At 40.4% G+C, this 23,842-nt stretch overlaps 2 protein-coding genes across 3 annotated transcripts; both read left to right on the top strand.

Annotated features, from left to right (window-relative positions):
- The first annotated feature begins 545 nt into the window (after nt 1-545).
- On the top strand, nt 546-3,430 carry slc35c1 (solute carrier family 35 member C1). 2 transcript variants are annotated; one of them, XM_076287004.1, is made up of 3 exons: nt 546-653; nt 1,302-1,816; nt 2,184-3,430. In XM_076287004.1, the coding sequence occupies exons 2-3, from the start codon at nt 1,333-1,335 to the stop codon at nt 2,756-2,758; spliced, it is 1,059 nt and encodes a 352-aa protein (XP_076143119.1). In that variant the 5' UTR covers nt 546-653; nt 1,302-1,332; the 3' UTR covers nt 2,759-3,430. The 2 variants fall into 2 exon arrangements, with proteins under 2 accessions (XP_076143119.1, XP_076143118.1); XM_076287003.1 differs by lacking the exon at nt 546-653 and having other exon boundaries at nt 674-1,816.
- Nucleotides 3,431-4,891: 1,461 nt separating this feature from the next.
- On the top strand, nt 4,892-22,857 carry LOC143125497 (cryptochrome-2-like). The gene is made up of 12 exons (XM_076287002.1): nt 4,892-5,812; nt 6,434-6,542; nt 6,857-6,999; nt 9,370-9,554; nt 9,815-9,900; nt 10,331-10,471; nt 10,795-11,106; nt 16,663-16,814; nt 17,464-17,666; nt 18,999-19,082; nt 19,531-19,670; nt 19,857-22,857. Exons 1-11 carry the CDS (start codon nt 5,655-5,657, stop codon nt 19,665-19,667), a joined length of 1,710 nt encoding a protein of 569 aa, XP_076143117.1. The 5' UTR covers nt 4,892-5,654; the 3' UTR covers nt 19,668-19,670; nt 19,857-22,857.
- Nucleotides 22,858-23,842: the final 985 nt, after the last annotated feature.

Below are 23,842 nucleotides of genomic sequence, written 5' to 3' on the forward strand. Positions count from 1 at the left end.
CAGTTCTGTGGCGGTGTCTTTTACTTGATGGGCATATTTATTAAAGTAATCCTAAAGTAGTCAGATTACGTTACATGTTTTTGGTAATCCAACTGATTACGTTAATCTTTGTAAAAATTGCCATGTAATTTGTAATGGATTACATTTCAAAGTAATCTGACCCAACCCTGCATTTCAGGCTAGCCTACACATCACTTCAAAAATCACTTTGGCAAAGTTTGTCAAATTTCAATTGTTTAAAAATCTTGAAATAGCTACAATTTAAAATAATGTAATTGTGTTATCTTCAACTAGCCTACCATTCTCACTGAAAATAAATTATAGCCTATCATTATGGTTATCCAACAGAAATGACAAACGTGTGTAGATCGAATGTTAAAAGGACTTCACAGCAGCCAAGAGAGGGGTGATTTATTCAGCGTCACCAGTTTCTATGTGCCACTCAAATGTAGGCTAATAAAGTCGTTTTTTTATGTCAGGTGTTTCAGATTATAGGCCTGCCTTCAACGATAGCCAATGGCTGTGTGACTGCAGCCAAGAGACCAGTCAGGAAAAGCAAGATCCACCTCACCAACAGGTTTTCAAACCAGGCATGAACATCAGCGCGTGTAAACTGCAATGCCATAAGTTGAAGACGGCGTCTGAACATCAAGGTAAAACACTGCCTGTGCGCAGATCTAAATAAAACACCGACACCAACTTAAACTTAGATGTTTAGATAATGTGTGCTTATATAGGCTACAAATTGAAAGTAACATCAGGAAGCAGTTATCACCTTGCCACTGCTGCTGCACTTTGCCTGTCTAAAGACTGGTTTAGGTTGGCTGATTTGTTTCAGTAAGATACGTGGTGCACTTATGGACTACAGGTCTTTGACAGTCATTTGATTGATTGTCGTTTTTTTTGATCGATTGATCAACAGCCTAAAATGTTTCGTATAAAGCGAGGTAATGATGTGTCTAAGTAGATTTTTGTGGTCATGTATATGATTTTCTCTCCATATGTTTTTAAAACTGCGTAACATTATGTATATATAGGCTAATGCAGTGTAGGACACATTGGACGTTGTAAACCGACTAATGTAACATGTTCCGTTTAAACGTGCTGGTCCTTTAAGAGTAGCCTAGGCTGTTTCGACCAGGAAGTGATCATGTGAAAAGGAGGAGAGTTTGCTTTGTTGTTTCCTATGCACTACATGTATCTGATAGGTTGGTGTAACGGTGGAGTGCACGGTTACAATGTAAAGCACACTCGCATAATTGTAACTTATGTTTGTGTTGGTGTTTTGCAAATATGAACAGGTCTCAGCTGAAGCGCTCGAAAATATTAAGGATGGCGCTTGTTGGTTCAACGGATTCCATGGATAATGGTGGGACGGGCGAGAGTTTTATTATGAGATCCATCAAAATAGCTCTTGTGGTGGCACTTTACTGGTTTATTTCCATCACGATGGTTTTCCTAAACAACTATCTACTCGAAAACAAAGAGCTGGATGCACCACTATTCATCACATTCTTTCAGTGCCTGGTGAGCGTGGGACTCTGTCGATTATTGTATTTCTTATCCACGCTGTTCCCCGACAAAATTGACTTTCCCTCTATGAGGTTTGACCTCAAAGTGTCCCGAGAAGTCTTACCTCTCACCATTGTGTTCATTGGGATGATTACTTTCAACAACCTTTGCTTGAAACATGTTGGAGTCGCCTTCTACACCGTTGGACGTTCGCTCAGCACAGTTTTCAACGTTATTTTTACATACACAATTATTAAGCAAACCACATCGCTAAAAGCCCTCTTGTGTTGTGGGGTTATTTTGGGTGAGTAGGCCTATCACTGATGTTACATTATTTTAAATTGATTCTTGTGATAATCTGTGTCCATTGATTTAGCTTTAGCCTATCCAAACCAACGTTTGTGACATGTTGAGGCCAAGCCAAGCACATGTCATGTTTCAGACTTGTGGAAGCTGCCCTAGTGTGTAGCCTATGCTACCTAATGTTCTTTCCTGTAACCTAAAACCAGTGATAAATTTACCCGCTGACCCACAATCCTGAGCTTTTTATACTGTAAGTCTTGTGTAGCCTAGCAGCTAGCCTATGATGTGTAATTGATTTAATGGAGGTTTTCCTATGTATTCCTATTCTACCACTTCTCGCCACAAAAGTTTTGTAATCTACTTTTCAGGGGGGTTCTGGCTTGGTGTGGATCAAGAGGGTGTTGCTGGTTCACTGTCCTGGACTGGAGTCCTCTTTGGAGTCTTAGCCAGTGCTTGTGTTTCTCTCAATGCCATCTATACCAAAAAGGTCATGCCGGCGGTAGATGGCAGCATCTGGAAACTATCCTTTTACAACAACCTGAATGCATGTGTTATCTTTTTACCGCTCATTGTCATATTTGGTGAACTGGGAAGTATCCTGAGCTTTAACCGGTTGGGTGACCCACAGTTCTGGACTATGATGGGCATTGGAGGGGTGTTTGGCTTTGCCATTGGCTATGTCACTGGCCTGCAGATTAAATTCACCAGCCCTCTGACTCACAACGTGTCTGGCACTGCTAAGGCCTGCGCACAGACAGTCCTGGCAGTGATGTACAATCACTCTAGCAAGTCTTTGTTGTGGTGGACCAGTAATATGATGGTGTTGGGGGGCTCCTCTGGCTACACATGGGTAAAGGGAATGGAGATGAAGAAGGCTCCAGCCGAGATCCCACAAGTAACTGTGTCAAAGGACCTTAAACCCAAAGATCACCCAGAGGTATAGGGCTTTGGGCACATAGCTCCCCAGTAGAAGGCCAGTGAAATAAAGACCAATTATTATATATGTTATTTTTGTGGAAAGACCTGAGTAATATCAGACAATGTAAAATGAATTTGCACAGCTATTTTGTAATCAAGTCATCATTTGTAGGCAAAGAATGCATTTTGGGTCACATGTCCTTATTTTGTCATCTAAACCTTAAAAGATGGCAGAAACTACTGAATTATTTTATACATCTTTACAATTACTTAATCTTGGCAAACATGAAATTCACAATGAGATTATACTGTGTAAATGAAAGCATATAGCTTTGTGTAAAGCTAAGTTTTGTAAGTGTCATTTATTTAATTGATTGGTTTTATCATGTCTGAAGAATGCTTGTTTGTGTTATTTTTGTTGTAAGCAACACTGATTTGTGATATTCTATGGTTTGCAGTTATATATCTGTTTGTACATCTCTCCACCTGTCTCCAAACTTATGTAGGCCTTGTTATGTCTTTTTCTCTCTGTCGCCAGACAGATGAGTTATACTCATGGTAATAACTAAAACCATGGAAACGAAAACATCCTCACTTTGAGGACCTTTTGAACACTTTAATGAAGCAATTGAAACACCCTATAGTCAGTCATGACTAATTGATGAAGTATAAAGTAATAAAGATTACAAAGATTTAATGTATGCTTTATATATTTTCTCAAAGATGTGTTTTTGAGTTACCCAAGCATGCAACTTAAACTCTGGTGTTATAAACACATGCAAGGACTGTCAAGCCTATTCGTTACACCCAATATAGTTGACATGAGCCTTTTTAACCATAATTACTCATAAATAGCTATGACTGCATGTTAAGATGTAGCAGGAATCCTTACAGCTTGAAGTATATCACAATGCATTATAAACCTCAATTCACCACTTAATGATGACAACAGTGACACATTATCAGCCTAAATAAGCTTGATTACTTCAAGCTATAAGGGCTTAAACAATAATACCATATAGTTTACACTACGTATCTATAAAGTCATGACTATAAATGTTAAATCATTGTGTTAGGCTTACAAAGAATTATCTATTCTAAGTGATCATAGCATAATACATCTAATGCAGTGTTTCTCAAACTTGTTCAGACCAAGGACCACTTAGCCAATAAAAAAAACCTCACAGATCACCTAGCTATAAACCAAAAAGAGAAGACCTACTTCAACAGTATATTAGGCCTACTCACTGAACCACCTTGCCTATTGTCTTTGTACCTTGCTTATTGTGTCAGAGATTCATATGATTTAAACTGGCATAGCTTACTTAACTATTTGGGTTTACATACAAGTTGGTTCAATATTGCAAATAACTCATTATATTTTACCACCTGGGATAGCTTGCGGACCACACTTTGAGAAACACTGATCTAATCTATGCAGACACCTGTCTTGAAGTGGAACACTCCTTGTTTGATCACATGTGACATAGATATTGTTAAGTATTGTTGTTTGTCTTTTATCCATGGGGTCAATTTAAAGTTGACATGTCCCTTAAAATTTTTATTTGTGGTGTTAGAAATGTCTTGCAAGTGTGTGACCTAATAGTCCCATGGCAGCCCAGGATGGACTTGGAAAGACGGATTGAACCACCAAACCATGTAGCCTAGAATTTGATTGTAAACTGAGTTGATAAGAGTTGCTATGTGTGGCTATGTGCTAGTGAGCTATAGCAACTGACCCAATCGAAAGCACGCCACCGAACAGTCCAACCCAAACCGCTAGAGGGTGCCAGTGACTTTGTTAACCACTGTGGGACACGTAGGCCTACGTAGCTGATAAATTCCCTGATAATATTTCTAGTAAAAAAAAAAAAAACTCAAGACAATTTCTATGCAATGGGCCTAGCCTATGCAGCCTAGGCTTTTCTAGGTTTAGCCTAGGTTTATATGCCGAGACCCTGGACGTTAGTCGTTGGCTAGGTCAGCAAAGTTAGGCTGTTTTGGAATTGCTCAGAATTAGGATACATAGTTTAGACTTCATACCTCGGGAGGTCAAAATACCTGTAGAACTATTTTTTTTAGAAATTATAAAATGTAATAGGTTAGCCTAAATAACTTTTTTTTGCAAAATGGACTAGGATAATAGACTACATTGCCTCAGCCTAGGCTATAATAAATCTAATCAATAGTCCTACATTGCCATGTATCTATGATATGCTATAATAAATTGAACGTTTTAATTATCTTAGTGTTGTGACGTTCATTCAGGTCCTTGGACCTGGCATGGCTTTAATGGCTTATAAAACAACGATGATGTAGCTGCTCTTATATAAAATATCCGGTGTCACAGCACGAGATAGTTTTTTTTCACAGTACGCCTCTCTACTGCCGATTGCATCAAACTTAGATAACTAGCGCGTCTTGAAATTTGATCAGAAAGCAAAAAAAAAAAAACATCCAAAATAGTTTTCTTATTAGGTTGTTTTGGATACGATAATTGCCAAATAATAATATGCCTACATATTTTTAAAACGGAGAAGGAAAAAGGGGACATTAATTTACAGCTATGCCTTCCCATCAAAGTAAATAATAAACGGTGGAAAGAAAACTAGACCTAATGTATAAAGGAATGACTTCAAGTTGGCTATTCCACACTTGTAGTCACATATCGGTCTTGAAAACACACCATGTAAACGTGACGGGGCGTTGTCTACACGTGCAAAATAACCAATCCGCGTGAAGATAGGCGTGTTCTGACCCTTTCCTCTAGCCAATGAACTAGAACATGTCCAGTGGCGACGAATGTGTCATGAACACTACGAAGGCGGGACGTGCGAGACTGTCCGCATAACAGACATGATAAGACTTTTGACAGAAGTTTGTATAATTTGCTCCGTTTTGAATTAGAGTTTTTAACAATCATGGTTGTCAATTCAGTGCATTGGTTTCGGAAAGGCTTGAGGCTTCACGATAATCCTGCTCTCCAAGAGGCGTTGGATGGTGCGGACACTGTGCGTTGCGTTTATGTGCTGGATCCTTGGTTTGCTGGATCGGCGAATGTGGGATTTAACAGATGGAGGTTTGTCTTGAAATTCTTTGAACATTAGTCTGTTAAATAACTGTAACCTATTTAGCCTAATTGATGTATGTAGGCTATGCTATGCAAACGCCCAAAGTAGTGGGCTAGCCTACTGAATCTAGGCTAATGTCACTGCTTCGCGTAAAGTCTTCCCTGGAAACTTGCTCTTCTGTGCAGAAGGCAATGCAGTGGGCTATTATAGGGACTGTCTAGAAACCTTACAGTTTTACATAGTGAAATCAGCCATATTTTGCCAAATCCGCATTCTAGTCAACAACCGCTTGGCAGCTTGCACGTGAGCGTAGGGCAAAAGTGCACGCTATGACTTGCATTTCGTAACAGCACATTAACATAAGGTTTGCATCAAAATAAAGGTTTCATGTCTGTTTCCGAATACCCGCAACTGTCATGTTTCTAGACCTTTCTACTCTAACTGAATAGTGATTTAAATTATGGAATGGTTTTTCAGTAAAGTGCTGGATTACAGTCATGAAAACATTGTCAGTTTGGCTGCATACTTAGCAGCTACTGAACAATTAAATGAAATGGTGGTTAATTGGAACACCTCTATACTTTCTGTGAAAAAAATTGGGCAAATCACATTTCTTTTCTACACCATAGGTTTTTACTCGAGTCTTTGGAAAATCTGGACACTAGTCTTCGACAACTGAATTCAAGGCTTTTTGTGGTCCGGGGACAGCCAACAGATGTATTCCCACGTCTGTTCAAGGTGCTTATTTGTTTCATTTCAATACACACACAATCTGAAGTTTCACACACATGCACATTTATAATAATACACATATTGACATGATATGCTGCTATGATGGTCCTGTGATGTTTCTTGAATTTGACCCAGTTTTCATTGTATCTGCTGCTGGTGTCAAAAATCTGTTATAGATTACTGGGTGAAGGGGTGGCTAGGATGTCGATCAGCAGACTGCTGATCCTTGACCCTAACCCCCATTTGGAGAGTAATGAAGTGGACATACTGAACCATGTGACTCATTAGCATTTTGTCTAAATCCAAAATGTTACTTCCAGGAGTGGAACGTAACCCGTCTGACCTTTGAGTACGACTCCGAGCCTTATGGGAAGGAACGGGATGCTGCCATCATCAAGATGGCTCGAAACTTTGGAGTGGAGACCAGAGTGAAAAACTCACACACTCTCTACAACTTGGACAGGTCAGATATACTGTACATCCAATATCTGCTAATGTTTATTCGATTTAAACCTTTTCCCCTTCTTGCTTTGTTAAATTAGAGAATAGAGGGTGATAATAATGTCAAGTTTGACCTAATTGAATGATACTGAGATGTTAAGTGCATTCCAGGGGTGTTCTCTGCCGTGTCAGTATGTGTTTAGCCCGGTTTTAGACACATTGCCTAGTCAGGTGCATTTAACAGGAGTTCATAGCACTGAGAGTTATGAGCATATATCTGAAGGATTTTGGAAATTGTTTGGTTGTGATGTGTGTGAGCATACAGACATGAAATGGTGTGTGTCTGCATGTGGGCCAGGTTTCAGCAGCACTGGTATCGTGCTGAATGACATCATCATAGGTACAGACGGATTGGTCTGTAAGCTAAACAATTTGGAGGTGACAGGCAATGAAACGCCATTAGATAAGGGCAGTTTTGTATTTTTCCACTGGCCTAATCAATGTATGTGAATATTCCTGTGTTTGTGCCTTCATTTTGCAGTATGGTCACGAGATGCCTAGGTGGTGTGTAATGTGTGAATTCTCAAAGAAAACACTTTGCACTTTGAGTCTAGGTGAAAAATTGTAAGCTTTACAACATTTGCCCCCTCACATCAGTTAAGATTGAGCAAGAGGGGGGTCCCAGTCTGGCAACAAAGCTGTATATATATAAGACCTGTTTAAGTCATGGTGAGTTATTTGCAGCCGAGGCTGTTTGTTTGTTGTCCTTCATAGATTATTGTGGTGGTGGTCAGCATATGTGTACTCCGAGTTGTCTTGCAGGGCATGTATCATGCTTCCATCAAACAATTTACCTTCTAGAAAGTGTCAGTCTCAAGACTCACAGGGAGAGTGTGCCATATCCTTATCTTATCCCAGTTCAGCAGTTTGTCATTGGTTGTTATTGAGACAGCTTTTCTGTTGTCAGTTTCTGCAATTACGCTTGCACAAAACCAACCTGCCAGATCCCATTTTCTGCTGCCAGCTAAAATTACCGGGCCGGATGAAGGTCACTCTGTCTAAAGAAGTCGGGAGGCTTATGTTCAATACCTTATGTTAGCCATTTCTGAAGCCATTGTTGTGTGTAAAGCCTTCTGATCACCTCCGAGCTTCCTTTATGTAATCCTATAGGGAGAGAAAGAATAGTGTAGTTTCCTTCAGTTATATAAATATCACTGAGGCTAGTAGCGCTCTGCATGTGAGCTGAAGACTACGCAAGGATGACACGCTGGTGTTCTCCCTCCGATAACCATGGTCTGCATCCAGGCCTCACATGATGCACCTCGTCCTATCCTGCCTCTCGAGGTTGTCCGTCGACGTCACATGACACACTGCCCTCTGCTGGCTGTGTGAGCCGTCTCTCAGTCACACTACTGAACATGTGCTGGGCGACTCCACTGTAGTAGACATGTGCTTGGCTCGCAGACTCAGACTGAGTGTGGGAGAATGTGCTGCGTGTCCTGTAGGAATTTATGTAAACACATACGCACGTCGGACAGGCACTCACACCCTTTTTTCTTCAGTCTAAGGGCTATAGCAAGTCTATTACAGATGAAGGCTTATGATAGTATATCATTACTGGTGTACATTTTAACATTTTAAACTGAATTGTTTAAACATTTTAAGATGGATTGTGTAGACATTTTAAGCTAGATTGTTTAGACATTTTAAACTAGATTGTACTAAGGACAGTCAGCATTAGTGATAATCTATAGTGGTTAGAGTCTTTTATTTTAGTTTTGTTTTTTAAGTAGTTCTAGCTCTGACCTTCACTGCAAAACTGATATCTAACCAATTTTTATCAATTTTATATTAATTAGTTAGACAAGCAGTTTTTGCGGTGTTGTTTTCATTTCTCTGTTGCTGTGGGTGACCACACTGCAAAACAAAACAAAGGGGAATATTCAGCAATTGTCTCTAAATAAAGAAATACAATGAATATATTTAATAATATTTTCTGAATTTAGCCGATGTATATAAGGTGTTGGATGTATTTGTTTATTTATTGTATTATATAAATGAATTGAGAGGACTGAGTTGTCTATTGTTATACAACTATAACCTTTCTAAGTATGGTGATATAACTATGAAAAAATGGTCTGCTCTCTACAGCTACTTAGCTCTGTATTTTTCCATGTGTTCCCAAATGTGAGCTGTTTATTGTCTCTCCTGTACATGTTTGGGGAGTTTTGGTAGAGGGGATCTTCTGGAGTGAGCAAAGTTAGCTAAACTCATCAGCAGTAACCAAATGCTTTGAAATATATACTTGGCTCTTCATGAGATTGGCCTGTACCAATAACCAGACCTGCTGAACTGAGTTAGCTCTTATCTTTTTCTCTTTTATTTGCTCCAGGATCATTGAGCTGAACAACAACAGCCCCCCACTGTCCTTCAAACGTTTTCAGGCCCTTGTCCAACGGCTTGAACTGCCCAAGAGACCCCTGCCGACTGTATCTGCCAGCCAGATGGACAGTTGTACGACGCCGGTTACAGATAACCACGACGAGTTTTACAGCGTTCCCTCGCTGGAGGAGCTGGGTGAGGACCTGGGAGATTACAGCTCTCTGTCTATCTGTTCCTCTCACAAACTTCTGGCTTCAGTCACAGGCCGTTAAACAGTATTCCAACCCTTTTCTCTTATCTAAGATCTCAGAGTTTTCATAGCATTTTGATCTTTATGTATGTCAAGAAGCTGTACCTTCCTGCACGTCTAGGGCATGCATTTTAATCTTATTGTTGTGGCTTTGCAGTCACTGTTTTGGTACTCTAAGTGACTTTCCCCCATGCCTTCTGTACAGGCTTTAAGACTGCTGACAAGGGCCAAGCGGTGTGGAAGGGAGGCGAGACTGAGGCTCTGCAGCGGCTGAATGGACACACAGAGAAGGTGTGTTGGGGGTCAAAGGGAGCCGTAGGAAGACAGCACAGTGCTTAGCTCATGTCTCACATAAGCTGCAAAGTCCAGTATGTCTATGACAGACAGGGACTGTGTGAGTCAGCACGGCTCAGAATAGGCATGTGCAGCACACGTGCCATTGGGGAGTCTCAGAGAGCTAGAAGCACCTGCTTAAATAAACAACATATAAATAAATAAATAAATAAATGGTGGCTGTTTAAAGACAAAACAGCAGATAAATCCCAAATTTACCCTCTGACTGAATACCTTTATATCACCATGCGATAATTGTAATTTATCTAATAGATGTAGTGGACATGGCATGACCACAATGCCCCCTGAGGATGACCTCTGAGGACTAAATGTTTTGTTCTATACTGTTTCATCTATATATCAATATATGTTTCTGGTTTCCATGAAGGAATGGGTGACGAACTATGAGAGGCCTCGCATAACTTTGTGCTCCCTGATGGCGAATCCCTCAGGCTTGAGTCCTTACCTCCGCTTTGGCTGTCTGTCCTGTCGAACGCTCTACTACAAACTCCGAGATCTCTACATAAAGGTGAGAAGGCCTGTGGTTAGAGAACCTCTGTGCAACAAGATCAAAAGCTTCTATATGGTTTTTGTGATACTTTGCAATTCATTGCATCAAAGCACATTACTGAGTTTTAAAATAAATTGATTGAGCTGGAATGTTTATTCTTGGTGGATTGTTTGTTATATGTGAAGGCACAGAGAGAAAGAGGGGGATTTGGTCTACCCTGAGATGGCAACATGGATGTAATTAACAGGGATGTAAAGCGTTCTATAAGCACATAAGTGCAAGCAATTGAAAAACATACAAACAAAAGAAACAAATATGTTTATGTTCCTTCTCTCCACCAGGCACACAGACGCATCCAGCCTCCCCTGTCTCTCTACACCCAGCTGCTCTGGCGGGAGTTCTTCTACACCGTCGCCACGCGCAACCCTGCGTTTGACCGCATGACGGGCAACCCCATCTGCATCCAGATCCCCTGGGACAAGAACCCGGAGGCGTTGGCCAAGTGGGCCGAGGGACGGACAGGATTCCCGTGGATTGACGCCGTCATGACCCAGCTGCGGCAGGAGGGCTGGATCCACCACCTGGCCCGGCACGCCGTGGCCTGCTTTCTGACCAGGGGTGACCTCTGGATCAGCTGGGAGAGTGGCATGAAGGTGGGTACCTGGCATGGTGTCTGTGGATCTGTCCTTTTGTCTTTTTGATTGATATTATTTATTATTTATATTTCAACTTGAGACACCAATGGTGGCAAGCCCTCATTTACAATGAAGTTGAGTGGATAACAAGTACAACAAATAAAAGATGCGCAATAAAAAGCATTCCAATAAAGCAATCACACAATTATAACAGACATAAATGATACTCAAATAAAACAAGTACAGTGACAATCAGAATGTTAAATTTCAGTCATACAGGGCTTAAAATTCATTTTTCAAAATGGGGGGGAATTCCCCCCTTAGGTTATTCATGTAGGGGGGATTTACACAATTTGGGGCGGAGGGGGGGTCGAGGGTCGACCAAGTCAAGAATTGCGATTTCGATACTTCTTCGATACTTTTTAAAAAAAGTGTTTCATTTTGGGGCCCCCACCACCCTGACGTCATCAGTAATATATACTCTAGTGGGATCATTCCCACAGTGGGACTCTCTCCACACACACAAACACACACTGAAAATGATAGCTTATGTGATATGTTTCTATCATATATTTTTGAATTCATATAGAGTGTATTTATTTAATAATGCATTTTTTAAAGTATAGCGTTTTACTAGTAACTACTAGTAGCTAAACATATTTAGTAATTTGAATGCCTCATATTGACGTTTAACCTATAACACTTAGGCATATCTTTATATCTTTAATGTGGTGTGTAGGTCTAATTGAGTGCACATTGGTGATGAGTAGGTGTAATTGAGTGCCTGTCACTTTAAGAAAATACGTGAGAGTAATTATATGGAGCAGGGATTCCCAAACTGTGGTACGCGTACCCCCGGTGGTACGCGAGCTGCCACTAGGGGGTACGCGAGATGAAAAGGGCAATGGCGGAAAGGAGTTAAAAATGATTAATTAATTAATACTCATAAATAATACATAATTTCGAATCAGGCTATAATGATATGGAAATGTGAAATTAAAAGAAAATCATTTGTAAACTCTATAATAGGGTATGTTTTCATTAAAAAATAAGCTACACACAATATAGGCTACACGTGATTTCCTGCGGGCAGCCAGAATATCTAGCGCGTTAGTTTCGTTGAAGTATAGGCTAGGTAGAAGGCTGTGTAAACATGGAAAACTGGCTAAAAACAGGGACACTGTCCAAAAGGCCTAATTAAAGCGACCGAAGAGGAGAAGCGAGAGAAACAGAGCAGGACACAGGTAACGATGGAATGGGATGGGGGGCAGACAAATGAAGGTGGAGATGGAGCGCAGGGGGATAAAAGAAAGAACGAGACAGAAAAGACTGCGCGAAGAAAACGAAAGTATGATGAGGCATATAGGCCTAGGCTTCACGTGGATTGGGAGACAGACTGCCCAAAGCCACAGTGCGTGGTCTGCAGTGAGATGCTACCTAACCATACGAATGTGGTTCTCCACACTGTTTTTTTTAATGTGAGAGCTCATAGACCAGTTGCACATTTTGATTATGTTATCATGTAGGGTGGCTAATTAAACAACGATGCCTGGAATGCGTCAATAGAATGAGTTACTTTTTTATGTCTTGGATGGTGGGGGTACGCGAGCCGAGTCAGGATGTAGAAGGTGGTCCGCGGGGAAAAAAGTTTGGGAACCGCTATGGAGTAATTAGCCTCCCTTCAGCCTGATGGTTTTAGGCTATAGTCGCTAGTGAATAAAAGTTGTGCATAGTGCGGTATGTGGATGCAAATCATTATGTTTTCTATGTCATTAGATACAATAAATGTTCAAAAAACTAACATGTCGAAGACAATCTTTCTGGGATCAAGTGTTGACGTGACCTGAGCTAGCAGGATAGTTACCAAGGAGCTCTTTCCAGATGTAAAAGTTTGCCATGGTTGCGTAGCCTATTTGCGTAAGCGCAAAGTGGTTCTCTCTCTCTCTCTCTTTCTCTCTCCGTGTGTGTGTGCGTCTGCGTCTGCATGAGGCTATGTTCAATTCAACTCGGTAGTTGATCAGTCCGGTCAATAGCACCGCATTCACGCCACTTAATGATTATATTAACGTCATCAAACAGGCTGTAAAAGTGTATGCGGGAATTTCTCGCATTATGATGGCTAGAGTTGCGGGACTTGAACAAATTATGCGCAATACCCGCAATCCCGCAGTGAAATTTATGAATGAAATGTGAATATTTTTTATCTCACAATATTTTTTGTGTTGAATTGTGTTAAAATATATACCGGTAGTTTAATCTTGAACAGTGATTAGCTCTCATTTTTATGGTCATTTGTACAGTATCTCTGCTATGGCTACAGTAGTTAACAAACAAAGGCAAGGTGACTGCAGTGAACCCATATCAGATAGTGAAGGTACAAAGCATATACTGATATAGTCCACGGGCCAGATGAGATGTCGGTACCACTCAAGGTGGCAAAGGTTGCTTATACTTTTTGAAAAGATACATGTCTGTAGTTAACATTTTTGTATGATAACCCTTCTGGAGTCACAGCTAAATTGGTGTTATCAGCTGTTAAAGTTACCCTCCCCCATTGAAAAAACACATTTTTGACGCAGGTGCCTATCTTGCTATTGGCCTTTGTTAAAGACATATTTGCATATCTGATTTTATGTTTGGTATCATGTTAAAGAACACAATCTGTGCTTTCATTTAAGTCCTTTTGTGAACACTTTGGACAAATACAGCCGACCCTGGAGCTCTTCAAACTTTCAATCACACACATTTTCCTGCCATTTCCGCCTAAATTATCTTTTTTCTTTTAATCCTGTGGCATCAGGGAGCATCAGAGATGCAAGATGCAAACACTGCAATACTGGCATGACTCTAAGGATTATTCAGAAAATTTATAATTTGCCCATATTATCTCATTCTGAGGTGGTGATTTTCAGCTTTATATCAGGCATGGCGTTTTTTCGAAGAAAGGTAGTTTTGCCAACCTCTGAGGTTTCCTTTGCTATTCGACTTTAATTTATACTCAACTTTTCAACCTTTTCAGCACCTACTGCTGATGATGATTTGGTCATTTGAATTCCTTTGGCCTTACGATGGGGTTGTAGGTCTACATCAACGTGTCTCTTGCCGTTCCCTTCATGTGTTCAATCGCGACGCTGTCTGCCCTCATGTAGTTCCGTGTTGTCTTCGTCTTTCCAGGTAGATGATTTTCTGGACAGCATTATGCCACTCCATCATGGTCATGACCCTGGAATTTAAGTGCTCCCGCCACATGGACGCATGAAAGAAACATCATTGACACGCTCTCACGTTTTAGTCTCAGGTTTAACCCTGGTCTGGTCTCAACCCCTCATGGACAAGAAGTTATGTTCAAGCACCAGTTTTGGCCTCACACAAACAAGCATACATTTGTCACTGTCTGAAGCTCAGGCAACAGATGCAGATCAAAAAGAAGTGGTCAGACAGTGCTGACAGGACCAGCAATACAAAATAAACTACAAAATCACAAAGCCCAGAAGATGGTTGAGTATAAATTAAAGTCAGAGTCGTATAGCAAAGGAAACCTCAGAGGTTGGCAAAGCTACATTTCTTTGAAAAAACGCCATGCCTGATATAAAGCTGAAAATCAGCACCTCGGAATGAGATAATATGGGTAAATTACACATTTTCTGAATCCTTAGTCATGTCAGTATTGCAGTATTTGCATCTTGCATCTCTGATGCTCCCTGATGCCACAGGATTAAAAGAAAAAAGATGATTTAGGCGGAAATGGCAGGAAAATGTGTGTGATTAACAGTTTGAAGAGCTCCAGGGTTGGCTGTATTTGTCCAAAGTGTTCACTAAAGGACTTGAATGAAAGCTCCGATTGTCCTCTTTAAAATGATACCAAACATAATAAAATCAAATATGCAAATATGTCTTTAACAAAGGCCAATAGCAAGATAGGCACCTGCATCAAAAATGTGTTTTTTCAACGGGGGAGGGTAACTTTAACAGCTGATAACACTAATTTAACTGTGACTCCAGAAGGGTGTCTTTGTCATGTATCTTTTCAAGAAGTATAAGCAACCTTTGCCACCTTAAGTGGTACCGACATCTCATCTGGCCCATGGACTAATATGACTTTCCTTTTTTGCAGAAGAAAATAAATACTAAATTTTTTCCAAGCTCTGTTGCAAAGTTGTAGAACTTTGTGTTTTTTGGCCACTTTGGGAGGACTTTCTGTTCTTTACCAGTCATTTGAAACATTCAGTTATTTTGTTTCAAACATTGGTTTTACTCTAAAATGCAGAAACCTCCCCATGATAAAATACATTGTTAATAAGTTTAAAAGTTAACCTTGAAACGGTGTATTCATATTACATATTACACATATCCAGAAATGGTGTTGAGACGTGAGTTTGCTTTGGTTCACCTTTGTGCTGTTTACCACTTAAGGTAACTCAACACTATGAGATGCCAATACAGATGTCAGAGGTCTTAGACACCAAAAAGCAGACAAAGAACTCATGATATTCAATGTTTTTGTTTGTTTGTTTGTTTTTTATAGCCAATACAGTAGGAGTGCATTCATTGATCTTGAGAGAATAGTAGACATTGATGTGCTATAAGGCACTTGGTACACCTGGTGATAATGATGGCCCCCTTTGGTCACATTTGATCCACCTAAGGACTGTCATTTTGGACCCATTACTTAATTAAAACTTTAGAGGTAGCCATTGAAGTAAAAATAGCCCTATATTCTGAAAATGGAAGTGCGTATTAAGTAATGACTGATGGACTGGCTTCCATGTTCAAGGAAAGAAGGCGACTAGTGAACAGACTTTTAATTTACTGAAACTAAATAATTTTCGTTTTTAACAATGAACTCAGAAGACTGCAAAATTGTGTTTCACATGGTTTAGATTAGAACAAATGATTGATGTCTCTGTGGTTGAATGCAAAAATGCTTGCAGTTGTGAAACCGACCTATTGTAAACCCAAGTTTAAATTGTAATGTAATCTGAATACACTGTGTGCAGGCCCAAAACGGCACACACAGTATTATAGCCTTGCAGAAGAACAAAAACCTCAATGGGAAGCAGGACATTATCACAGTGTGGCATTGAAAGAACCTGTAATGAATGTACCAGCTGCAAGATGTTCTGAATGTACCAGGGTCAGATTGATATGTCAAAATGACATAAATATGGTATGCTTCACCATGTTTCATGCACTGACAAAGGTGGAGATGGAGACGATAAGAAATTGGTATTTTGTGACTCATTTTTTCATCCTTGAGCAGAGTAGAGCAACTCATTTCACCTTGGCTTACCCTAAAGTACCGAACATTAAGTTTGTTCTGAGGATTTTTTAGTCTCACTTTTTAGTCCCACCCATGTCCTTTAGCAACTCTTCAGTGTCCTGTGGCTTCAATGTATTAGTTTTGATTTTTTTTCCGTCACATATGAGTGTAATTGTACTAACTGTCCTTGACTGTCCCCTCTTCACCGGTTGTTTTAGGAGATGCTGCAATTTAATATCTTGTGGTCTCATGATTTTACTACGTTTGTTTTCCTCCATCACGTATTCTGTTGCCTACTGTCCTCTCCTGACCAGGTGTTTGAGGAGATGCTGCTGGACGCTGACTGGAGCGTGAACGCGGGCAGCTGGATGTGGCTCTCCTGCAGCTCCTTCTTCCAGCAGTTCTTCCACTGCTACTGCCCTGTCGGCTTCGCCAGGAGAATAGACCCGTCCGGAGACTACATCAGGTAGATACAGACTGCCCTGCAAACTCTCTCTCTCTGTCTCACACGCACGCGCACACACACGCACGCACACACACACACACACAAACAAACAATTTGCCATGCTCTTGTGAAATGATCCTGTTAGGCTACAAAGAGGGGAGCATTGTCGGTTTACTGTAGGTGTTTTGTGTTTTGAAACATAAAAAGAGATTGAGGACAGTAAATGTTTTGTGGGCTTTCTGTATTAAATTTTTACCTCCATATGAGTCATGGTTTGTGTTCTTTTTGTTCACAAGTAATGTGCACTCCATGTGCATCCAAAACAAATGTTGACCTCCCGCTTGTTTTTATTTTATTATTATTATTATTAAACTGAGGTCAAGACAAATGACCTCAAGAAAGTGAAAAACCATAAACTATTTCAAGCAGTCAGTAAGTAGTAGTGCACACTATAATAACAGAGGGAAAAGCATGAAGGGAAAATAACAGGCTAGGCATTTTGTTATCTGAACATACACAAACATGCAGTTATCCCTTCTTTGAAGTAACCCAATTCCTGCTATTTTAATGCACTGTTTCCTAGCTGGTGCAGGTAAAAATCAGCATATAAATTATTTGAACTCGACTCTTTTTCTGACTGCACTGTAATTTGCATTTTGTGTCCACAAAGGAAATACATCCCCAAACTGAAGGACTATCCCAACCGCTATATCCACGAGCCGTGGAACGCCCCTGAGAGCCTGCAGAAGGCCTGCAACTGTGTGGTAGGGGTGGACTACCCTAGACCCATGGTCAGACACGCCGAGACCAGCCGCCTCAACATTGAGAGGATGAAGCAGGTCTACCAGCAGTTCTCTCAGTACAAGGGCCTGAGTGAGTACATGCTTTACCCAGACACACCCGGCCATTGCGCATACTATACAGAGCATGCAAAGTCTGTGTTTGGGGTTTATGCATGAAATCTAAAAACACTGAGCTAGGCCAAGATCTGCATCAGACCAATATGTTTGTGTAAGGCATGATTTGCATATAGCAACCCTTGACCCAGTCCCTGTCTGATTGTCTCATATTACAAACTTAGAAATACAGCTAATTAGAATTCAACAAACATGAATTTTCATATTTTCATGTGCTTAGATGTGAACAGCTAGACAAGGGCATGACATATATTTAAGATGAAGAGTTAAATACATAGAGTGATTGTGGTTTTTGAGTGACCATTGGACAATTGTACTGTCAAAACAGGTAAAAGGGGTTTACATTGTAGGATGAATGAGTCTCTCTTTTTATAGATGATGAAATGGTTTAGGATGTGATGTTCATAAAGTCAAATTCAAAGCCAGTTTCTCGGTGCCAAACTGGGATGTGTCTTATAACTCCTGAACTGTCTTGTGAAAGCAGCCTCCTCTCACAGGGCAGATCAGGGAGGAACGAAATCAACCACAAATAGTAATCACCCTATAGTTCATATTCCCGTGCAAGAATGGTGAGACGCGATCCATCTTGGAATGGAAACCTGGGTGCATTTCATGTGCTGAGCACCTGACATTGAGGGAAGCAGGCAGGCACTTAACCGCTCTAGTGTCACTCCAGTCCCAGCTTAGCTGGCTGTGTGCTTGTGCAGGGTGGTTATGAAAGCTCCCCTTACCTAACACTCCCCATGGCCATGTTTAGCCTCCCTTAAGAGTCACTCCCTTCCTGTCCCTCTCCCACCTGAGCCTCTCTGGAGAACAGAAAAAGGCTCCAGAGGATGGTGCTTCTCTGCACCATGTCAGGCTATTTTAAGCTTGGCCCCCCACCACCCCGGTTCTCCTCCAGACAGCAGCCAAAATGAGGGGACAGAATTAGGGAGGAGGGACAGCTGCTGCTGCAGGCCCTTTTGTCTTTGAACAAGGAGCCCAAGACCTAGACATGGATAAACCATTTAAGGTGTCTTATGTCCTCTGGATCGGTGCACGTTTGCACAGTTAGAGAGCGGTCCACTTGCAGTTGTAAACTATCCACATGGAATTGCATGGGCTTTCTTTAAACTGAATTGCACTGGAAATTATATGTATAAATGTATATTTCAAATTATTTATCACTGCATGCTAGAGTCTGAAAAGCATATGCTCTCACATCTCTCATACAGACATGTAGGGAGAAGTTGAATTCTTTTGTCTCTCTTTTCTCATCTATTTGTCTGATGTGTTCTCATTCCCTCAGGTTTGCTAGCGATGGTCCCTGCTATACCAGAGGAGGCTGAGTCATCCGTTCTTACAGGATCTACAAGACACACCGGCTCCAATGGTGTGTGCATTGTTCAGACACAAACAGCAAATTGTGTGCCTGGGCTCCAGCTAACCAGATTTACCGGTCAGATCATTTTCAGGCTGTAACTGCGCCATGCAGTGTTTCTCATGGCAACATAATCCTGCACAACGTGCACGGAGCTCCACCTAGTGGCCATGAACATTAAATGCATTATATTTATACCCATCCTCTTATGAAAGAGTTTTATCAGGAGACACTCTTGTAGCTACTTCTCTGCATGTGCTCAATGGAAGCTGGCCTTAGTGTAGTTTAGCGCTGTTGGTGTCTTACCGTTTTGTATGCAGAGTTGATATATATTAGTTGTACTTAAAAATCTAAGTTAGTAAGAAAAGTAATGAAAGTACTGTTTGCATGAGTATGACTAGGAGACTGGGTGGTGTGTACAGAGAGAAGCAGCATCTAAGTGGGCTTTTACATTTTGCAGCTGGCTCAAGCGGTTCAGCTTCATCTGGCAGGAAGAGGGAACGCCCCTTTGACTTGCAGAGTTCCCAAGGGTGCGTCGAGCCCAAGCTTCAATGCAGCAGTCTGGACAAAGAACCCCACAGAACCGTGACACACTAACAGGTACTCCTACCTATTGCCCCTACCTCACAGACCTCACAAAAGAAAGTGTCCAAACATTTCACTGCCCTACCATCTTCTGAATCTAATACTCTATGCTAACATGTATTAGTGTTTAGCTGTGTACATCATCACTACTAAATAGAAGATAACAGACTAATTTAACCAAGTTAACTTGTGTGTTTCCAGTTGCTTTGGAGGAGCAGTAGACGCTGGCCTCAGCCACCCTGCTCATCACTGGAGTGGTGGAGTGTCACGCTCTCCTGCTTACCAGAATGAAGGGAGATCCATTTGTTAAGATGCACCTTACCTGTCAAAAAGCAGCCTTCCATAACTTCTTTTAAATTTTAATGTGTGGTATCTGCACCATTGTATTTACTCTGCAATCCAATGGGTTGCTGCTGGTCATTCAAATTAACTCACTTTGTTGTGTTAGCCATTGCTCAGAGCAATGGCTGTAGAAACATATGTATTAACATATGTATCAACATATGTATTCTATAGTCTTCTCGGCTTAAATCAGCCGAGTGTTGTGATAATCTTTTTTTTTAGTACTCATTCTTTATTATATGTTATAACTACAGAATAACGACAGAGGGCCCTAGACAGCATGTTGCACAGACGCATATTCCATGCATTTTACAGCCACTTCAGGTGGTGTTGACCAAGTTAGTTGTGGCTTTTGCACTCTGAATGTATAAGGGTGGGGGCCAGGGTATATCTAATGCACAGAGAAGAAGGACAAAAAAGTGATATTTCAATCTTAAGTAAAGGCAAAACAACACTAAATGCAGCACGGCACAGGTGTAGAGGCTGGCGCAAGGGCAAGCCAAATGTTACAGTGAGGGTACATATACATTTTAGTGTGAAGCTTTGCATGTCAGATTACTTTCAGTGTGTGCTGAGAATGATGAGAAGCAAACTAAGCTTCAGATGACCTTTCCCAACCTTTCCGTCATGTTTTTAGCTCCAGACCCGTGCCTTACAACAGACTTTGCACACACATGGAGAAGGGCCATAAAACAAGCTAGCGTGCGTGAGAGAGAGAGAGAGTGTGTTTGTTTTCTGTTTTTTTTTTGTGGACTGTCTGTTGTGTACTTAATTGTGTTCATGTGTATCACCTAGCTCATAGTGAGTTTTCTGCAGGGGGATTTCTTTAGATGGTGTTGCATGCTGACATTTAAAAACACGTTGTAATGCAGTTTACTTTGTTTGACTATGATGTTCCCTATATTTTTAAGTAATATAAGTACAACAAATGAATCCATCTATTATTTTCCAAACAGCTTTCGTGAGGAGATCATATTTTGTTTAGTAGTGTCATATTTTAAAGGCTCTCTGCTGGATATTATATGCATGAACATATTTAATCATACAATGTAAAACCACTGGTCTGTACCCCCTACATTTGAGAACATTATAGCCTTCTAAATTATAAATTTGTAACCTGTCTGAACAATGAGAAACTGTCAGATAAAAATTGCAACAGATGAGCGCTCGTAATTCTATTTTAGCATAATGTGCTTGGTATGTGCCCAGTAACACTCCACATTTCCACTATATGCTTTGAGGCCAAAGGGAAGGTCCCACTCAATTTGTGAAGTGTGTGTGTGTGTATTATTGTGTGTGCTCAGGTGTAGCTATAGTGTTTGTGCATTGTTTGACCCCAAGCTAATGTCCATTTAGGTCAATGCATGTGTAAGCAATACAGATATCTGGAGGGATGGAGATGTGTGATGATGTTAAGACAGAGACAGGTTAACATGCATGTTAAAGTAATGCTTAAAAGCATTCTGGGTAGGCTCAATTATTCATGGCACAACCTTACATGTGTTTGTGTGTTCAAATTAAAGTTGCACGCTTTTAGTGTGGCAATTAGTGATTAAGTCCATGTGTACACACTAAACACTAGACATGAAATAGTTAGCTCTCCAAATCCTGAATCCAAAGATATTGATGAATGGAATTGGTTTGATGTATCCTGTTCACATGGATGCCATCGAATGTTGGAGCAGATATGTGTGTGGTTTCCACGAGTTGTTCATCTCCATGTGTAGATTGGCTGTAGATAGGTTTTCACCTTCTGTAATGAAGGATAAAGGTTTCAGTTGATCCTGCTGAATGTATGATTTGTCTTATTGAAAGCCCCCCCCCCCCACACACACACACACACACACACAAACACACCTAAAACTGCTTTTTGCACAGCAAATCACACTGAGCCACAGTGGAACAGTAGCCCTTCCCAGAGACATTTTTGAGGCCTCTTGTCTGGTTGGCATTGTGTCTGGTTTCAGCTTTAGTTTTCAGTTGAATGGCAGCTTTTGACTACTGACTGTGAAGTAACGTCAGCACATCATTGTTTCATTCAGTGTGTGTGTGTTGTGATTGTTTTAAGCTAAAATATGTGTGAGGGAGAGCTTTTTATTTGTACTCCTATAGAGTATGCTCTATGAAAGAAGATTCTAGAATATGTTTGTAAATAGTAACTATTTAAAGGCAAATCATTTTAGGTTTTTGTATTCCAGTGTATGTGAGACTGAGGCCTCAGGCACAGTGCACGTTGCTTTGTGTTTGGTTTCATCTTGCCCTTTGTAAGCAGTAATGTCTGAGGAGGGCCTGATTAGGCTGCTTTCACCTGTAGCACACATTTGTTATTGAAAACCCCTCTCTACATTCTTGCATCAGCATGTGATCCTAATATGTCTCCCTGAGATGTGTGGGGTGGCCATGAATATTTTATCTGGTATGTCTTAGCGTAACAAGTAGTGCTCATTGTTCGAGATGAAGTAGCATGAGAATTCAGAGACTCCATTGTTGGTCAAAGAAAATATTGCTAATGCCTCTGCCTTTAGTATCAAATTGCAATTGCTCCTTGTTAACCAAGTAGCAAGAAAATAAATAATTTAATAAGCAGAAAGTGAATTGCTGCACGAATATGCAAGTCTTTTGAAATACTTGTTGTTCTCCTCTAATAACATTGTAACCCAAGAGGTGAAACAACAAGATGAATTCAAAAGAATTTGTTCTCAGATCAGATGTTTCTTTTGTATGAAGTCAACCAGATGCTTAACTGCATTGTGTTTGGGTCATTCATTTTGTAATGATGTATAATAATGTTGTTTTCCTTTCTACTTAATTTGTTAAAATGTTAAATATGTTCCTCTTTAATTAAATTTCCTCCAAAGCCTCCTGTTGTTATATGTATTCTGTCTTTTACAGCAAGCTTGTAGGTTACTTTAGAGAAAACCTAGCCTGGGTGAACCCAGACAAACCTGCAGAGGAAATTCAAATTTGCTAACAGGTTCTTTTGGGTTCAACCAGACTAGAGAAAATCAAAGCATATCTACAAAAAAAATGTGATTTGTGTTGGCCACAAGAGGGCACTAGTGGTCTGTTGTTTGCCGCTCTGGGTTTGCCTTATCAAATCAGTTAAGTAGAATAATTTCCATGGAGACCTTTAACATTACAGTTTTTTTCAGTCGCTAACAAGCATTTGTCTAACCAGTTGACACTTTTTTACAAACTCTAAACACAATTAGCACAGCATCGGTCTTTTGTGGCCATACCATTCACACATTTCATGTCGTTTTCACCCAATATGCAGTCAGTGAACACATTTCCACAATGCTTACATTTTCTTAACAAACAAGCTATACCTCCCAACAAAATTATGGATTGTTTTTGCAGTATTTACGAATGTTAACACACAACATCCCACAATAGCAAAAACAATATTCCAAACCTTAGATACAGTATAAAAACCTCTGCTTCTGCTGCCAAGCAGTTTTAGCATCACCTTGGATACTGTAATATCAGATGCGATGTTGATGAATACATGTGGCCTAACATTGAAGATCGCAGAGATTAGATACAGTAATTTTGTGCTTTTTTTAGTTCCCCTCTTTTTTACCTGGGCTTTTTGCTGTGTGTTTCATGGATATTTTGTTCAAGCAATACTGTGTAAAACTTTTTCTGTTCTATCACACTGTAAACAGTATTTCTACTGTACCTCCTGTAGTAAACAGTAAAGGAAAAAAACTGATTTGCTTTTCACTGGAATGCTTTTGATTACATGTGGACATACAGTTCCCAACCAAGAAATTTTGTGTAAAAACGGTGGATTGCATGTTTTGCATGCAAATACCTGTAAAACTGAAACATAGAAGTCTATG

The sequence above is a fragment of the Alosa pseudoharengus genome, unplaced genomic scaffold (genome assembly GCF_046254945.1).
Source record: "Alosa pseudoharengus isolate Yale_2024_CS ecotype anadromous, Long Island Sound unplaced genomic scaffold, YU_APseudo_1.1 YU_APseudo_1.1_scf_16, whole genome shotgun sequence".
Lineage (NCBI taxonomy): Eukaryota > Metazoa > Chordata > Actinopteri > Clupeiformes > Clupeidae > Alosa > Alosa pseudoharengus.